Raw genomic sequence first — 16,900 nt, 5'->3', positions numbered from 1 at the left:
ATGGGTTTGTGAGTTGTGAGAGTTGAGAGTGACGAGAAGAGTGACTTACCCTGGCGGAACAGAGGAGATCATTCAGCCTCTTCCAGCACTGGGTGGCTGTCCTCTTTTGGCAGGGCGTTGGCGCTGACTACTGCTGCCACCCTCTCCCAAGCCTGGTTGGTCATGCCGCTGCCCATCCTGTGGCCAGAGCTGGGGTACACGACATCCCAGCGGGTCTCCACGGCATCCAAAAGGCATTCCAATGCCTTGTCACTAAACCTGGGGACTGCAGTCTTTTTTGCCTTTCATGGGCATCTTCCCTGCAGCACTCTTGGGCTTGAAGCACTGAGATGTGGTGCGCACAGCTGGACTTTAAATAGGGCGCCCGGCGTGATGAAGCAGTTATGCGATGGCGTGACGGGTGAATGAGAGCCATCGAAACAGCGTGTTTCCCGGGAATGCATAAATAACGCGGTGGGTTTGGGACGATACGGCGTGAAAAGCCGCCATCTCAGCCGGAGGTTAAAACATCATTTTACCTGCCGCTAACACCCTTAGTGCAAATCTGCGGTGATTCCGCCCTTAGAATGCACTGCCTGACAGTGCGCTGGATACAGATTCAATACTAGCCTTCAGAAAGGAATTCAATAAATACTTGAGTGAGAAAAGGTTGCTGGGATATGGAAAAGAGCAGGGGATTGGGGTTAACTGGATCCCCCTTTGAAAGAGCCAGAATAGACTCAATGGGCCGAATAGCCTATTCTGTGATTTTTTTTTTATGTTGTTATACAGCCACCTAATTGAAAGGTTGACCTGTTCAAATTAAAAGAGAATTTAATGTGCAAACGTTAATCATTCACAAAATAACACTGCTGACACTAAGGGCGAGAATTTTAGGTCCCACATCAACAGAACTTATGCTGGTCCGTCAAATTTTCCATATCACCCATGGCGATTCCGGTGGTGGACGGGACCAGAAAATCTTTCCCTAAGTTCCGGATGATGAAGTATCTATTTAAACTTGTTTTTGTTACTTAAGAAATGAAGCCACGTCTACTAAAGCTTTGGAGATAAAAGTCCAGATCATTCATTGCACTTATGCCAGGGATAGGGCATTACCCACAAACAATGCAATGGAGCTCCTCACTTGCCCCTGCCATGTGGCATTTACTGTCAGGAAAGGCAGGTGGTGAGGGGATAGTATAATCGATCATATAATTTCATTCCAGTTTGGTGCAAGCATATTCATAAGCCATTACGAAAATGTTGCAGGTGACATCCCTTCCAACTGAGCAAGTGCAAAGCATCGCAATGTACGGTAAAAGGAGAAATTTATAAATTTCAAGGCCTTTGCAATTGATCACAGGATCAGAGAAGGGAGAATTATGCCTGAGTGATCTCCAGCTTCTCCTGGTGACAAGCTGGAGGAGCTGAATAGGCTAAACATCTCTCATTTTCAATGGCAAATCAGGTGGAGAACGTAAATAGGGTAAAAATGCAAATGATCAAAGCGCACTACTTAAGTTCGAACAAACCTCTTTAGAAACAAGTACAACCACAACAATAAAATGCACAAATGTAGTCCCAAGCCTATCACTGGGTGTTTAATTTCACATGAATTTTAACAAAGGCTACAGAGCTCCAGAAGAACTCAAGATCCTAAACCTTCCTCTGCAGGAAAAGTAAAGTGGTACCTTTACTACAAGGAAACCAACTTAACAAAATTAACAAAGAATTTAATCAAAGGCCTTATCAGTGTTGAAAAAAGCTTTTTTGCATCAAAATGTTCAAACAAATCCAGGCAAATATACATATATACACTTTGCAATATGCAATATAAATATATAGCTTATTCACTAAATATTCTAAACCACAATAAATATCTAAAATAATTAGGCACCAAATTAACTGTACTGATCAGTTTGATAGTAGTCAGTTTTGACTCTTGAAAATAGGACTTTACCTCTTCAAATTAATAATAGCAAACACTTTACACAAAATATACAGCCAGTTTTAAAATTACAGCTCCCTCTAGCTATCTGTAGCTCATGCCAGCCACTCACTTGTGGTCACACAGCAAAAAAAGCACATAATCTCTATTTTACATACAACTGTTAAAGGGTAGATGCTGTTATCAGTCTGTCGAGGGGGAAGTTCCTCTCCTCAGAAACATCAATGGGAGTAGGCCTGTTTTTCACTAGAATTAACAAACTAGCTAAAATAAATTGTAGTAATGCATGGTGTTGATATATGTAAATTTTGAGAATATTTTGTTAGGTTACCAATTATGGAGTATAACTGGAATTCTTAGGGAAACATTCCATGGTGCTGCTCCTCCTCAACAGGAGGCTGCAGTGTGGGTGGCCCAGAAATTCGACCTCCCCAGATACTGGACCTCAGCCTCATTGTAACAGCTCACTGGCAAAGTGTAGTGAACAATTAGAATGCTGCTATAGTGCTAGTGGTACATGAATCCAGGGGAAAGGGACTGGAAAGGGATCTAGAATCTGGCTGGGGTGAGTGCAGGGGCGTGGGAACATGGGGACAGGGAGCTCAGCCTGGATTAGGGACCATGTTGGGGATCATTGGGAGTAGTGGTGATTGGGCAGGGAAGTGAGGTGGGGGATCCTTTTAATAGAGTGTGCTCCTCCCAGCTCCACAATCAAGCTATTTTACTTACTTACACTCTTTGCTGACTCAGAATGAACCAATCTTGGAAAGGTGACTTTAAACAAGTGCTTAGACCATTTGCATATGCAAGTAACAGGCCAACCACCTGCTTTGTATTCATTTGTGGGATGTGAGCATTGCTTGTAAAGCCAGCATTTATTGCCCATTCCTAGTTGCCCTCGAGGTGGTGGTGGTGAGTTGCCTTCTTGAACTGCTGCAGTCCATGTGGTGTAGGCATACCCACATTGCTGTTGGGAAGGGAGATACCTCTTAACAATCCTTACCCACTACAGCAGGCAAAGTACTTCTGACTAGAAAACTGCCCATGCTTGCTGCCCACCATACTGGGCTTTAGTGGTCTGAGTAGCATCCAAAAATGGGTGCTGCGTGAATTAATTCCTGGGCTTGTGTGTCAGAGAATTGAAACCTCAACACCCATTCATGTCCCCTGCGGATAGGATTGAGAAATTACCCTTTACATGGCAGAAAAAAAGTGTTCCCACTAAATGTCTTTTTTAAAATAAAATTCTGAGAACGTACTGTGGTTTGATAAGCTACTAAATAATTTAGGATAATATCAGTTTGTATATTGATTCAGTGTTGAAATCCGTTTCAAATATTTGCATAAGTTACAGAAAAGTTGAGGAATGAAAAACTCAAATTTACTAATCTCAGTGACATGGTGAGAAAGAATACTCTAACTAGGAAGTAAGTCGGTGTCCTTTGAGAAAAACAACCTTTCTTTTTCCTTAGAGGGATCACTGAATAAAATCTGTCGGATGCAGAAATGTATAACGTTCAATTTTGCTCACAGCTACTTGTATTTCAGACAGTATCATTAATATGGAAAAATATAGTCTATCTACAGGATATACATGATACATGTGCCACATCAGTACTTTGCGTGCTTTTGAGTGGCAATTCTGCTCAATGTAGCAACATACATATAGACGGGCAAAGCTTGCTCAGACGCTACAAGTCTGATTCAGGCATGTCAGCCATTAAGTACCCAATGCCATAGCGGCCATTTGGAGCCGTGTCTGCTTCTGGGGTGGGGGATCCATTTTGTTTGCGGTAGATGCTATTTCCAACCATTGGGGAGTGCATCTCACTTGAGGTCTTGCTGTGTAGAAGGCTGGCGTCGTCTTCCTCCAGGTTGGGGTTCTCTTTCAGAATCCGTCCTTTCTTGTATGAGACCGAGGCCAGGGAGTTGGAGCCATCATCGATTATGTTAAAACAACGGATGATAAAGACTATTGGGACAGGGAGTATTGCCACTACCACAAGGCAGATACAGACAGTCAAGCCCCATGTTGGGTAATTCAGAAATTTTTCACCGCCCTAGGAAAATGGATAGAAGAATTCTGTAACTGAGTCACTTGAATAATCAGTCATTTGCTTTTATCATGGATTCAGTAATTCCTCGATTTTGTTTTGAATTAGTATTAATTCTCAAGGGGAGTGAAATTGGTCTCCACCAGCACTCAAAACAGGTTCATACAGGGAATGGGCAACCTCTTCTACTTCAATGCAAAATGGTTTGAAGCAAGCTGCTGATTCACTGTAAGACTGTTTCGTATTCCTGCCCCGCAGAACCTTAGATTTTACAGTCTCACTTTACAGTTTTCAGTATTTCTAAAACTGAGCTTGACTCCAACGCTCAAGCACCCTTGGTGGAATCTAATGTGGCAATGACGGATAAACAAATGAGATGCACACAACTATTCAATTCAAAGATCTAAAGGCTTCACATAATGAATTAGGGACATTTCAGGTTTAAAATTTGCCAGGGCTCACTCTTAAAGCATGCAACTAACAAGGATGACCAATCTAGTGGTGTTGGATTTGGCCCCAAGATGAACTTCTGACTGCATATCACTATAGACTATGCCTATTTCCACCTCTGTAACATTGCCCAACTCCACTCACCTGCTACCGAAACCCTCAACCATGTTTTCATAACTTTAGGTTTGACTATTTTAATACACTCTTAGTTGACTTCCATTTTCCACCCTCCATAATTTTAAGGTCCTCCAAAACTGCAGCCTGAGTCCAAACCTGTGACAGGTCCCATTAGCCCAACGTCCCTGTCCTTGCTGACCTGCTTTATCTCCAGGAGGGGCAATGCATTGGTTTTAAATATGCTCATCCTTGTTTTCAAATCAATTTATGGCTTGCCCCTCCTACCCTACAACAATCCAAAATATCTGTGCTCCTCCAGTTCTGGCCTCTTACGCATCCCCGATTTTAATCTCCACCATTGGTGGCTGTGCCTTCAGCTGCCAAAGATTCAAGCTCTGCAATTCCTTCCCTACACCTCTCCACCTCTCTAACCTCCCTTTCCTCCTTTAAGTCACTCCAAGACAGAAATCGACAGATTTCTGGAGACCACTGATATCAAGGGATATAGAGACAGTGCAGGAAAGTGGCATTGAGGTAGATGATCAGCCATGATTAAATTGAATGGCGGAGCAGGCTCAACAGGCCAAGTGGCCTACTCTTGTTCCAATGTTCTTATGTTCCTATGTTAAAACCTAACTCAGAACAAGCTTTTGATCACCCACTTGGAACGTTTTACTATATTAAAGCCACTATATGAATATAAGTTGTTGTTTATTTTGGAGAGTAAGCTCTTCCCTGAGAGCTCTGAAAGTGACACATATAAGAACATAAGAAATGGGAGCTGGGGGGTGTGGGGGGCGCAGTAGGCCATTCGGTCCCTTAAGCCTGCTCCGCCATTCAATACGGTCATGGCTGATCTTACTGTGGACCTAACCCCAATTTCCTGTTTGTCCCCCCATAACCCTCGACTCACTTGTCAATCAAAAATCTGTCTAACTCAGTCTTGAATATATTCAATGGCCCAGCCTCCAGTGCTGTCTGTGAAAGGGAATTCCAAAGACTAAGGACCCTCAGAGAACAAGGTCCTCCTCATCTCTGACTTAAATGTAAGACCCTTTATTTTGAAACTGTGCCCTTTAGTTCTAGATTCCTCCACGAGGGGAAACATCATCTCAGCATCTGTCCTGTCGAAACCCTTCAGAATCTTACATGTTTCAAAAAGATCATCTCTCATACGAGCACCATTACTTTCCAGGTCTTTTATGTAAGTCTGGTGCCTTCCCCTGTCTAAAGCCAAACAATTTCTGCTTCATTTTGGAATAGTATTAATTTATGCTGCTGACAAATGTACCTTTCTAAAACCCTATTCAAATAATTGGATGAAATTAATTGAATCCTGATTTTAATTAAGGGGAAGGAGGTGGGTAGTGAATTGTGGGTGAGCGTACTGAAGCAGGCGGCAATACGTTTGGCCCTCTATTTTAACCCCAGAGCCCATTTAGTTGCTTCAACATTGATTTCTGGCAGGAATGATGGCCACAGTGTCAGGCAGGAGTAGATATTTCCAGGGAGTCCAGCTGCCGCCGCGGACCCACAGAAACAATTCCCAATAAGTTAACGGGACGGGGAGGGAATTGGAAAAGTTCACCTTTGGGGATGGGGCAAAGACAGAGGCAAGGGAGGCCTAAGGTATCTTTATGGGGTCAACAGCAGAATTCCTGCTCCACTTGGCCAACAAGGAACCTGTAAAAAGCCAAAAGTATAAACCTGCCTGGACGTCCTGTGGTCAGGATGTTGCCTCTCGCTAGCTTTTGTTGGCAGGTCAGTGACTGCGACCCTTGGTCCGCCCACAGTTAAACTGGTGTATGTGGCCTGATGACATAGATGCGAACACACACACGAAATAGGAGCAGAAATAGGCCATTCGACCCCTCGAGCCTGCTCCGCCATTCATTAAGATCATGGTTGATCTGTTTGTCTTTCGAATTCCACATTCCCATCTATCCCCAATGACCTTTGATTCCCTTGCCCAACAGGAATCTATCTACCTCCACCTTAAAAAAGTATTCAAAGACCCATCATCAAGATGTGATTTTCCCAATTTAAATTAAGCCCCGCTCCTTTGTGACAGGTTGATTTCGGGCAAGTTAGGGTTGCGGGGGCAATGTGGCAATCCATTGCCAAAACAATGCTAACTTAATACCTAGCCAGTGTTCCCACTTAAGTTCCCCCTTTTGAATTCAAACTCTGAACACAAATAAAATATTTCCTTTGTAGATCTCTAACTCGTCTATCCTTTCCTTAAGGTAATATTGCTATGATACTGTCAATGTTGTTCCATGACTGCACATATAAAATCCAAGGCTAACCTTGTCCTGACAGATTTTCCTCCTGCACTGATAGTTCCTGAAATGTTGGAGCTGTGAAGGCTAAATGATAGTTATGACTGGGATTCAAATTTATTGCCCTTGGAGCACCCTACCATTAGCAATACAAGGAGGTTATAATCCCAAATAACATCTCTGCATGTGTACACACACCCACTGAATCATCACCTGGACCCACAAGCAGAATCATAATGCAACAGAAAATAACTAATGGGTTTAAACAGCACTCACCAGTTCACTAATCCAGGCTTGGTAGCCTGGTGGACTCAAGCACATCTGGACAATGCTTGCCATGAGCAAAGCAATTAAAATAAGTGGAGAAACGTATTTCCACATGTAATAGTAATATTGGAAAGGAGTGAATCCAAGCATATCCTTCAAGTCCTCCATGAACCTAAGAAAATTCAACACAAAATCAAATGGCCCTTTCATTTGGTTACTTTTAGCAGCCTATGAAAAAAAGTTCCCAAAGGTAGAGCCTCTTATTGCGTTAATTAGTTGTGGCATATTCATTTGTGACGTGATTCTCCATAGGGTGAGCTGGGATGTTTTGTAAAGTGTTGAGTGGAGATAAAGTTCTTCATTTCAGAGATGGTGAAATAAATCTGAGAGCAGGTTAAGCCAGGCAGTTCATGCCCCGCTCCCAGCAACAATCTAGAAAATGAAATGGTCAGCGGTGATGACAGGACAAATCTATTTGCTTATAGTGGGAGAATAGAGAGAATAATAACTAAATTAAAATGGGTCTCTAAATTGATTTGTTCAGGTTGCTCCAATAATGTGGCCTTTGTTGTAATATGCCTTTAAGGGACAGCAGAATGGCATCATTAGAAGGGAAGTATGTCATGCAATCCAGTCTTAGTTTCACTTTTGCCTGTGAGCAGAACACAGCCCTGCTGCTGATGTCTTCAAGCTTTCTACCCATCGGGCAGAATTTTTCAGTCGGCGTGCGGGGGCAGGCTTGACACACCGATGCGTAAAATGATGCACGATGACGTCGGGTGTGCATCCCGACGTCATCGCGCAGACCCACGATATCTCATTCGGCGGGTGCATGTCAGAGTCAGCTGCACACCCGCCGATATGTAAACGGCCTATTAAGGCCATTAAGAAACTAATTGAAGTACTTCTTAACGCTGCCCATCCAACCTTAAGGTTAGCAGGCAGGCGTAAAGGCCAAGTGGTCTTCCCGTTTTTTAGGAAACCTCATCCATAAGCAGGATGAGGATTCCAAAAGCTTTAATTCCACAAATAAAATTTTTTCCTAAATATAAAAACATGTGCATCTCATGTGACACAGTCACATGAAGGGACGTGTTTAAATAAATTTTTGAACCTTTTATTTAATAATTTCCAGAAGCCCTTCAATCTCCCTGAGGCAGCTCCAGTTGCGTCTTACACTGGGTGGGCCTTAATTGGCCCACCCACGTAAAATGGCAGCGCCGAGCCGATCGTGGGTGGCGATCAGCTCCGCAACTGCCCTTGCTCACTCCTGCCGAGCCCACCCGCTGCCTGCAAAATTCAGGCCATGTATATCTGTTCACATGTTCTTAGTCTAAATAAATGAACCCACAGCACGTTTACCCAATCCCTTATGAGTGATTAGTGCCTCATATCACTATCATGACACACGACATGACACACTTCCCTTCTAGTGACGACATGCTGCTATCCCTTAAAGGCATATCACAACAGGCTTGAGCTTGAATTCAGAAAGATCAAGCGTGACTTCACTCAGATGAACTCCAAGTTACCCTATAAAAGAGTGAGTCTCACTGGTTCTCATTGGTTCCACTAGGTGGAGCAGTATGGAGTTACAAGATGTCCTACTGTCGGTCACAAAGAATAACCACTGCCTGTTCGGCTGAAAAAAGATTGTACGATAAAAGTGGGATATAGCTAATGTAAAAAGCAAAATTAGAAGAATCAATATTGTTCGGTCACTTTTTGTTACACATTTTACTAAGGTTTAGATGTATCATAGGACTGCCGGTACATACTTATTTGTGCCATAAACCCAAGCGACAACGACATTCTCCAGGATAACCACAATTAGTAGGGGAAGTGTGGCTGAGTAATCATCAAACATGGTTACAAAGTAGTTTCCAGAACGCTGCACAAAGAGGAGGCCTACACTGAAAGCCACGAGACAACAGCCAACTGGAGCAAAGGAAAATATATATTACAGACCTGACAGATGGCCAAAGTGCATTGCAAATCACCTACAAATAAGCGGACTGTAATCCTGTAATTGCTAGCAGAGTAAGCATGAAAAGGAAGTAGAATTCAAAAATCGTAAGACTTTTCCACACAGTACGATACTACATGCAATGTTCGTTGAATAAAGGCACCAGTGTTCCTTGTCCAAACCCTTTCATGGGTCTACATTGAAAATAAAATTTATACATTGTCCACTGTGAGAGTTTCAGCATTTATTTCTTTCACGTACGAAGTCAGAGACAGAGAGCTCGCTTGTTGGCCGATTTTGAGTTTGAAAAATTGCCCTGAAGTCAAAGCTAGACAATGAGATGCTGAGCCTTTAATATAATTCCCATGGAAGATCGAGCCACTGGATCAAAAAAAGGTATGCTAAGTAAGCAAGTTTCTGTTAGCTCAGTTGTGGCTCTTTTTTAGTAACAACAGGAAAAAAAACCCCTGTTAGGTTTGCCATAATTTTCCAAGCTGTTGATAGCAATCAGCAGTCAGCATGCATAGCCAAGTGAGGACGTGGGCAGAATTTTTAGGTCGCCTTGCGGGCGCGTGCCCAGCCCGATCGGACGCGAAATCACGCGAGATGACATCGGGCGAGTCTCCCGACGTCATCCAGCGCTCGCGCAATATTTCGGTCAGCAGGCACGCCCGAGTGTCAGAAGCACGCCCGCCGACAATTAAGAAGACAACTAAAGTTGTTGAAGTTCCAACTGTCCCCGATTTTTGGCGGTCCATCCAACCTTACGGTTGGCGGAAGGGCGAATCTGCCAGGTGGACTTGGCCTTTTTGATGAAGCCTCACCCAAGGGCGGGATGAGGTTTCCGTTATTAAATAAAAAAGCAATAAAAATCTATGGATAGCATTTTCACCCTGTATATGTTCAGGTGACTGATTGTGATGCGTGGGCATTTTTTCACGATTATTAAAACTTTATTTGTTGTTTTTAAAGTCTTCAGCTCCCTGGGGCAGCTCCCTGCCTTCGGAAAGCTATCATTCAGCGCTCACCTGTGCCCGCGCTTACAGCAGCGCCCGCCCTCCTCCCGCCCCCCACCCCGGCAGCACTGATCATTCTGGCGCACGTTTCACGCTGGCTGGTCATTAATTGGCCAGTCAGCGTGAAATCGCGGTGGGGGGAGGGGGAGGGGGCCAATCACAGTTGGCGGCCTGTTCCCCGGCCGCTCCCCGGCCTGCCGATCACGCCCACAGGCCGACCTAAAAATCCTGCCCGTGGTGTTCGAGAGTCCCCATTAGAACAGTAATGGGTCCTGGTGGAGCTCAGCTTCAGTATCTGAAAGCACTGAGGCATAGGCCATGGAGTAAACAGAGGGGCAGTATTAAGCTGATTGGGGGCTTCTTTAGAGACTTTAAGCTTTAGACTATATACTCCAATGTCTGCAATAGGATTAAGGGCGTTGGAAAGATCCATTTCTGCTGCAATTTCAAATCCAGTTGATATCTTGTGGGATCAATCTAGCCAACCAAAGGAGCTTTGGTCCCAATATACTCATTTTCTATATAAATATAACTTGCTATTTGACAGCCACATACATCCAGTAAAATACTATAAGAAAATCGGTTGATGAAAATATGCCCTTTGAATATTCACAGGTAAAGACTAGCCTTCCTAAATCCTGTTCAGTTACATTCAACCAAGGCCTGGTGCATGCATCATACATTTATCATAGGTATAAATTACAGCTTATTTTGGAACAACTCTGAAAGTTTCACATAGTAACGGTGCTACTTACTGGTGAGAATTTCTTTGCGCACTTTGAATGTATCTACGAGAGGTGTGAGTATTCCTTCAATAGTGCCAAACATGCTGCCCAGGCCCAGATTTACTAACATCAGGAAGAATAACACTGACCAGAAGGGGGACGCTGGGAAGTGAGTCATGGCCTCAGTGAAGGCAATAAAAGCTAAACCAGTTCCTTGCACAGCCTACAAAACATAAAACAAGTGAAGGGTATGTTAAGAATAAGATGGTGGGACACTGCACTCGTACACTAAAACACTGCAGTGGAGTCATCGTACTCACGACTCTTGCAGGATATCTTGGACCCACAGGCAAATTTGACACTTTGCAGCCTGTCTGAAGGAGGCAATGAAGTTCCTTTGGGGCTCCAAAGACTATAGTTAGACATGTTAAAAGTGCCTCCAGAAGCTGAGCAATTTATGTTCCTATGTCTAAATTGTGACTAATCGTATGGGCACAGAGTGTACCAGTCACTACCACCTTGATCACGTGTGACAATCACAAGTATCAGACTTCTGTCCGTCTCAAGAGATGATGGGCCGCATCACTTCTAGATGTCACTTCTAGATTGAGCATCATCTGTTGTGGGTACAGAGGCTGACTTGTGAATGGCAACCACAAACATCTGCTTTATTCAGGCACAGGCACTGTTGAGTGCATGACAGGTGAAAATGAAGAGATTTTGGATGGATTATATCATCCTGCAATTGTCCCATCATTTCCATACGCCTGCTGGGAGCGAAGTGAACGCTTCTTGCATCTGCCCCCAGTTCCAGCAGAATTTTTCACAGATGTCAAATGGTTCAGCATCCTACGCCAAATCCCTCCCCTTACCCAGATAGTGTCACCCTTGCTCAGAAAAACTGGAGGAACACCAGCACTCTATACTTTTATTAATCTATTTTGTTACAGCCTTACCTGGTTAAGTTCATCCTCCAGCTGACATGAATCCAGGCCTAACTTTAGAAATTCTTCTTCCTTTACTTCCTTTATAATGTTGTACATCTGATGGTAATCTGTTGCTGAAACATCTGACAGGTTAACATGATGAGGGATAAGATCATGACTGACTGCACCTACTTTTAGCATTTCCAGGATCTTGTCTGCATTTCTGCAATGTAACACATGGAGCTAAATCAGTGTGACAAACACATGCAAACATGAGCAAAACAGATATGGAATAGGGAATCAGTACCCACCTAGCAATGCATTTTTCATTGATAATGTTTGCCTTAAAGCCCAAGACGGCAAACACTACAAGGGTTGCTAAGACAGATGTGAAGAAATTGATGAAGGACACAAGGACTGCATCGAAATGGCAGTTGTTATCTCGTTTATTGTAGCTGGAGAAAGCAATCACACCACCAAATCCCAGGCCCAGGGCAAAGAATACTTGGGTTGCAGCTCCTCTCCAAACCTGAGGGTCCGACATGATCTCCAACTGTGAGGTTTGAAAAGAGCTTGTGATTAGTGCATTGCGTAAGCTCAGACAATCCCACAAACCATGCTTGAATCAAAACTGTTAAAATCAGTAAAATCAGGAACGTGAAGTTGAGGTTACAATCAAGTCTGCCATGATCTTATTGAATGGTGGAGCAGGCTCGAAGGGCCAAATGGCCTACTCCTGCTCCTAACTCGTATGCTTGTACGTAAAATTGTCCTAAGGGTACCAAGCAAACAATGAATAGAAATAATTTGCATTCTTGCAATAGAGCAATGATTTTCAACATCCGTGAGATTTGCTATTATAACCTGCGCTGGCTGGGAAATATTAATATTTCAGCATTGGCATGGCCATTGTCAGTGGGCACTCCATATGAATTTTATGGACATAAAGGCCAATAATAATTTAAAGATAGCTGTTGATTGTCACAGAAGGTTCCAGCTGAACTTGTACTCATTATCTCCTTTTCCCTACAAATCTCCCTCCTTGTCAGTCTCAATGTGCTGGGAATTATTTGCATAAACAACTGCAGCTCGAGTGTCCTTTATCTGAAATCCTCGGGGCCCACTGCACTTTGGATTTCAGATTTCGGTATATGTTGCAGCGTATAGACCCAGCCCTAATTACATGACAATGGCCTAAGCCTAGACTACCTATAGACTAAATATAATGCCTAGAAAAGCAAGATGTATCACTGAATAATAAACACAGGGTATCTGTAATAAGTTTCTTTTTGATAAGTTCACCACAAAAACCGCAAGGTAAGCAGTGCGGACAAACAACTGGACTTCCTGCGCAAAGGGTCAATGAGGTTCAAAAAAAGTGCGGTTTTTGGATGTGTCTGGTTTTCGGGTCTACAAAGGATGCTCAACCTGTAATATCTTCAAACTACTGTAATAGGAAGAGGTACTAAAGCGAAGTGAAGCAGGCTGCTTCCTTGAATAAGTGCACTAAGTAATAGCTGCTAAGCATCATTTTTAAAAGGGCACAATTATTCAGAATTTGCAACATGGACAAATTTTCACCATGGTCTGTTTAATTAAATTGTGTCTATGACAAATTGTATTAGTAACTAATTATAGTACAATATAAATGATAATGCTAGTATAGAATTATGTGTAATTTACAATACCAAAAATACGTTATTCAGCTCAACAGTTTATGCTGGTGTTTATGTTCCACATGCGCCTCATCCCACATTATTTCCTCTAATTCTAACAGCATATCCATTTGTTCCTTTCCACTTCATGTACTTATGTAGCCTCTTCTTACTATTCACCTCATCTACTCCACATAGTAGCAAGTTCTACATTCTAACTACTCTCTGGATAAAGAAGTTTCTCCTGAATTCTTTATTGGATGTATTAGTGACTATATTTTCTATTTATATATATATATTATACATATATTTATATATATGAGAACTTTGCATCTTGTAATTGTTATAACCAATCATGTTTGTCCTTTGCGGTATGGCAACCTTTATAAGGTCTCTTTTGCTGATGTAGTTTTAATCCACTCCACAATACAACCAGAACCTGTTACTGAAATTGCGAACTAAAAACAACCATTAATTATATTGATAGATACATTAATCACATAGCATATGCTTTTCTGAGCAATACTAGGCTGGTTTGTGATTTTCTGTTGATTTTTGGAATAACATTCCGTTAAGAAAAGAAATGAAGATCTTAGATTTGTTTATTATTTTTGTATCAGCTTGTGTGCACAGTTTGATCTGACTAAATTTATTCTAGTAACAGAATAAACTGGTTTGCGCTCATTGTCATATAGATACTAGTATACTGTACCACTAGATGGCATGCAGCATAACAATCATGAGTGTTTATCTGAAATCCCACCATCAGATCATACTGACAGAGTCAGCAAGAAGCAATTCCAATTTAACAATAAAACTGAGTAGAGCGTACCTTCGGGGTAAACATGTATCGGATGCCATCCATAGAACCTTTTAGAAGAAGACCTCGAACCAGAAAGCAGATAAGTACAACATAGGGAAACAGAGAACTAAAATACATCACCTGAAAAAAATGTATCAAGAGGTAGATTATTTCAGCAAAAGAATGACAACACCTTTTCTTCATGTCTAAAAGATGTGTGAACGCTTAACAATTTGATAACTGCATTTCGACCAAGTCTGCAGGATCAAAACTTTGCTAAATGTAATGATACAGAGGCATCAGGATTAGCCTTGTTGGTATCTCCTGTATAGTCGTGGGTGTTAATACAGCTGGGCATGAGGAGCAGTCAGATAACAACAACATTGTCTAGATTAAAGATGCACTGAATGTACAAATGATCAGCAATTAAACCTTCCTTTGTTTTATCTTCAACAATTTTCTCCTTCCCATCAATTTCCTACCAATCTCCTGAAGTCAATGGCTCTCTAACTGGCGTACAATGGTACAAATGCTAGTCACTTTCTGGCATGTCACCTAAGCGGCTATTCTTCAAAACGAGCTTCACCAGCAAATTTTCCTGTGGGGTGGGGGGGGGGGGCGGCGGGGGGAGAGGTGGAGGGGAGGGTGGTAATCACACTGGTGCCTGACGTTCACACTGAAACAAAAAGGTGAATTTGTCAACTCCTTTTAACACGCTGCAACTTTTCTGGTCCAGGATGCTTGGGAGCAAGTCATTTCTGGATTTCAGGACTTTCTGGATGACAGAATGATGTTGGAATGCAGGCAGGTCAAAAACTGATTGCATCAATTTCACCCGCTGCGGAGATCAGGGCAGATATTTACAGTTATATTGATCTTAATTTGGAAAGATGGATAAGCTGCAGGGCCTCCGATGTTTAAAATGTAGCAGCCTGAAAAAAGCCTTTAGTATCTTAGGGCTACTAACTACTATGGATTGCAAGCCTTGCATTATACGAACACAACTTTTGAGTTATGTTTAACACTTTAATACTGTATTTGATACCCACTCAGCTTGCTGAAAAACTGCACTTAAAAATATTGTGCCCACAATAAGGAGGGATTAAATGTTCATCATCTTTACTGAGCCCATGCCTTCTCAATTTGTTGTAGTGCCCAAGCAGTCGAATGGCCAGTCAGTGAGTTGCTTGGGCATGATCAAAAAATTTCTGGATAACTGGTGTTTCCAAACAATACATTTCCAGACTAGACAGGTTACAGTGTATAGGGAAATGTTTCAATACTATTTACAGAGGCTTCATAAGACAAAAATCGATACCAAGCCAAAATAGTAAGGAAGGCAACCAAAAGCTAAGCCAAAGAGATGGGTCTTAAAGGAGGTTACGGAAGGAATTCCAGCAACTAGGGCCTTACTTGACTGAAGGCATAGCTGGCAATGGTGAGGCGAAGAGGTTTTGAGATGCACAGCGGTCAGATTTGGAGGAAGGCACAATTCTCAGAAGGTTGAAGGATTGGTGAAAGTTACAGAGATAGGGATGGAGCCAAGCATTGGAGGACTGGAGGTCAGTATAGGTCAGTGAGCATAGGCTGATTGATGAATGGGACCTGGTTCACATTAGGACAGCATCAAGGTTTGGATAAGCTGAGGATTAAGAAGACAGGAAGGCTGGCCTCTAGGATGGTAAAGTCCAGAGTAGACCAAAGGTACGGATGATGGTTTTGGCAGCAGCTAAGCTTTGGATGGAACAGGGACGTGTGATGCTTTGGATGTGGAGATAGATGGAGAGGATATGGGTTAGGAGCTCTGTTATCAGTCAAACTGAATGCCATAGTTGAGAACAGCTGGTTCAACCTGAGGCAATGACTGGGAAAAGTGACGGAATCAGTGCTGACAGTATGAACTTTGTGGGAGGGCAATGACTGCTGTCTTGCTATTGCTTAACTGGAGAAAAATGCGGATCATTCAGTCATGCATGTCTGATAGTATACAGTGCAGGAGTCGAGGTGGGTGGAGCTGGTGTGGTCCACATATGTGTGAAACTTAAACCCGTGTCTTTGGGTGCTGTCACCATGAGGCCGTATATAAATAAGAAATGAGGTCAAAGGTAGATCCTTAGGGGAATCCAGATGTAATGATCTGTGGATGGAATGAGAAACCATTGCTTATGATATTCTGACATAGTTGGATAAGGAAGAATATAGTCCCTCACAAATTCACTGAGGTGTAAGGCTAGATTATGGGCTCAAGTCCCATTTAGTTGAGTGGGGGGTGAGCGTTAGAAAAAAATATGGTTTCCGGGATAGGGAGAGGAAGCTTTGGTGGAGGTGCAGCTTGGTGGGCAAGAGGAAGACAGCCATGTGGCAGAAGCAGCTGAATAGATGGCCCGAATGCTTTTGACAAAGATGCCCAGGAGCTCTTCATACTTGTTGACAGTGTGGGGGAAATGGGAAGATAAGAGGGGTTTACGGAGGTGATTAGTAATGGAGAAAAGGACCGAGGGATTATCTTTGTATTCCAAGATCATCCTGTCATAGAGGAAGATTTGGCAGAGCACAGCAAGACCCAATAGTGACTGATGTAGCCTAGCAAGATCTGACGATGGATAGTTAAACCAATTGTGAGGGCATATAAGGAGCTGGAAGTAATGGTCTCAACGCCAGCCAAAATGCACACATGAATGGATATACAGGAAATTCAGGATACAAAGGC

The 16,900-nt window shown here is 42.7% G+C and overlaps 1 protein-coding gene across 1 annotated transcript in view; it reads right to left on the bottom strand.

The window, feature by feature from the left end:
• Positions 1-1,568: 1,568 nt before the first annotated feature.
• The window catches only part of slc6a15 (solute carrier family 6 member 15), a 40,617-nt gene continuing 25,285 nt past the window's right edge, over positions 1,569-16,900 (bottom strand). Inside the window, exons 6-12 of the mRNA XM_078567926.1 lie at positions 14,221-14,331; positions 12,045-12,286; positions 11,764-11,956; positions 10,838-11,030; positions 8,879-9,038; positions 7,110-7,272; positions 1,569-3,990 (exon numbers count right to left, since the gene is read on the bottom strand). Of these exons, the coding sequence (XP_078424052.1) occupies positions 3,622-3,990; positions 7,110-7,272; positions 8,879-9,038; positions 10,838-11,030; positions 11,764-11,956; positions 12,045-12,286; positions 14,221-14,331 (1,431 nt within the window). The 3' untranslated portion in view covers positions 1,569-3,621. The remainder of the gene's footprint in view (positions 3,991-7,109; positions 7,273-8,878; positions 9,039-10,837; positions 11,031-11,763; positions 11,957-12,044; positions 12,287-14,220; positions 14,332-16,900) is intronic.

Source organism: Cetorhinus maximus, chromosome 22 (genome assembly GCF_964194155.1).
Source record: "Cetorhinus maximus chromosome 22, sCetMax3.hap1.1, whole genome shotgun sequence".
NCBI classification, from domain to species: Eukaryota; Metazoa; Chordata; class Chondrichthyes; order Lamniformes; family Cetorhinidae; genus Cetorhinus; species Cetorhinus maximus.
This window is presented reverse-complemented; position numbering and strand designations above follow the sequence as displayed.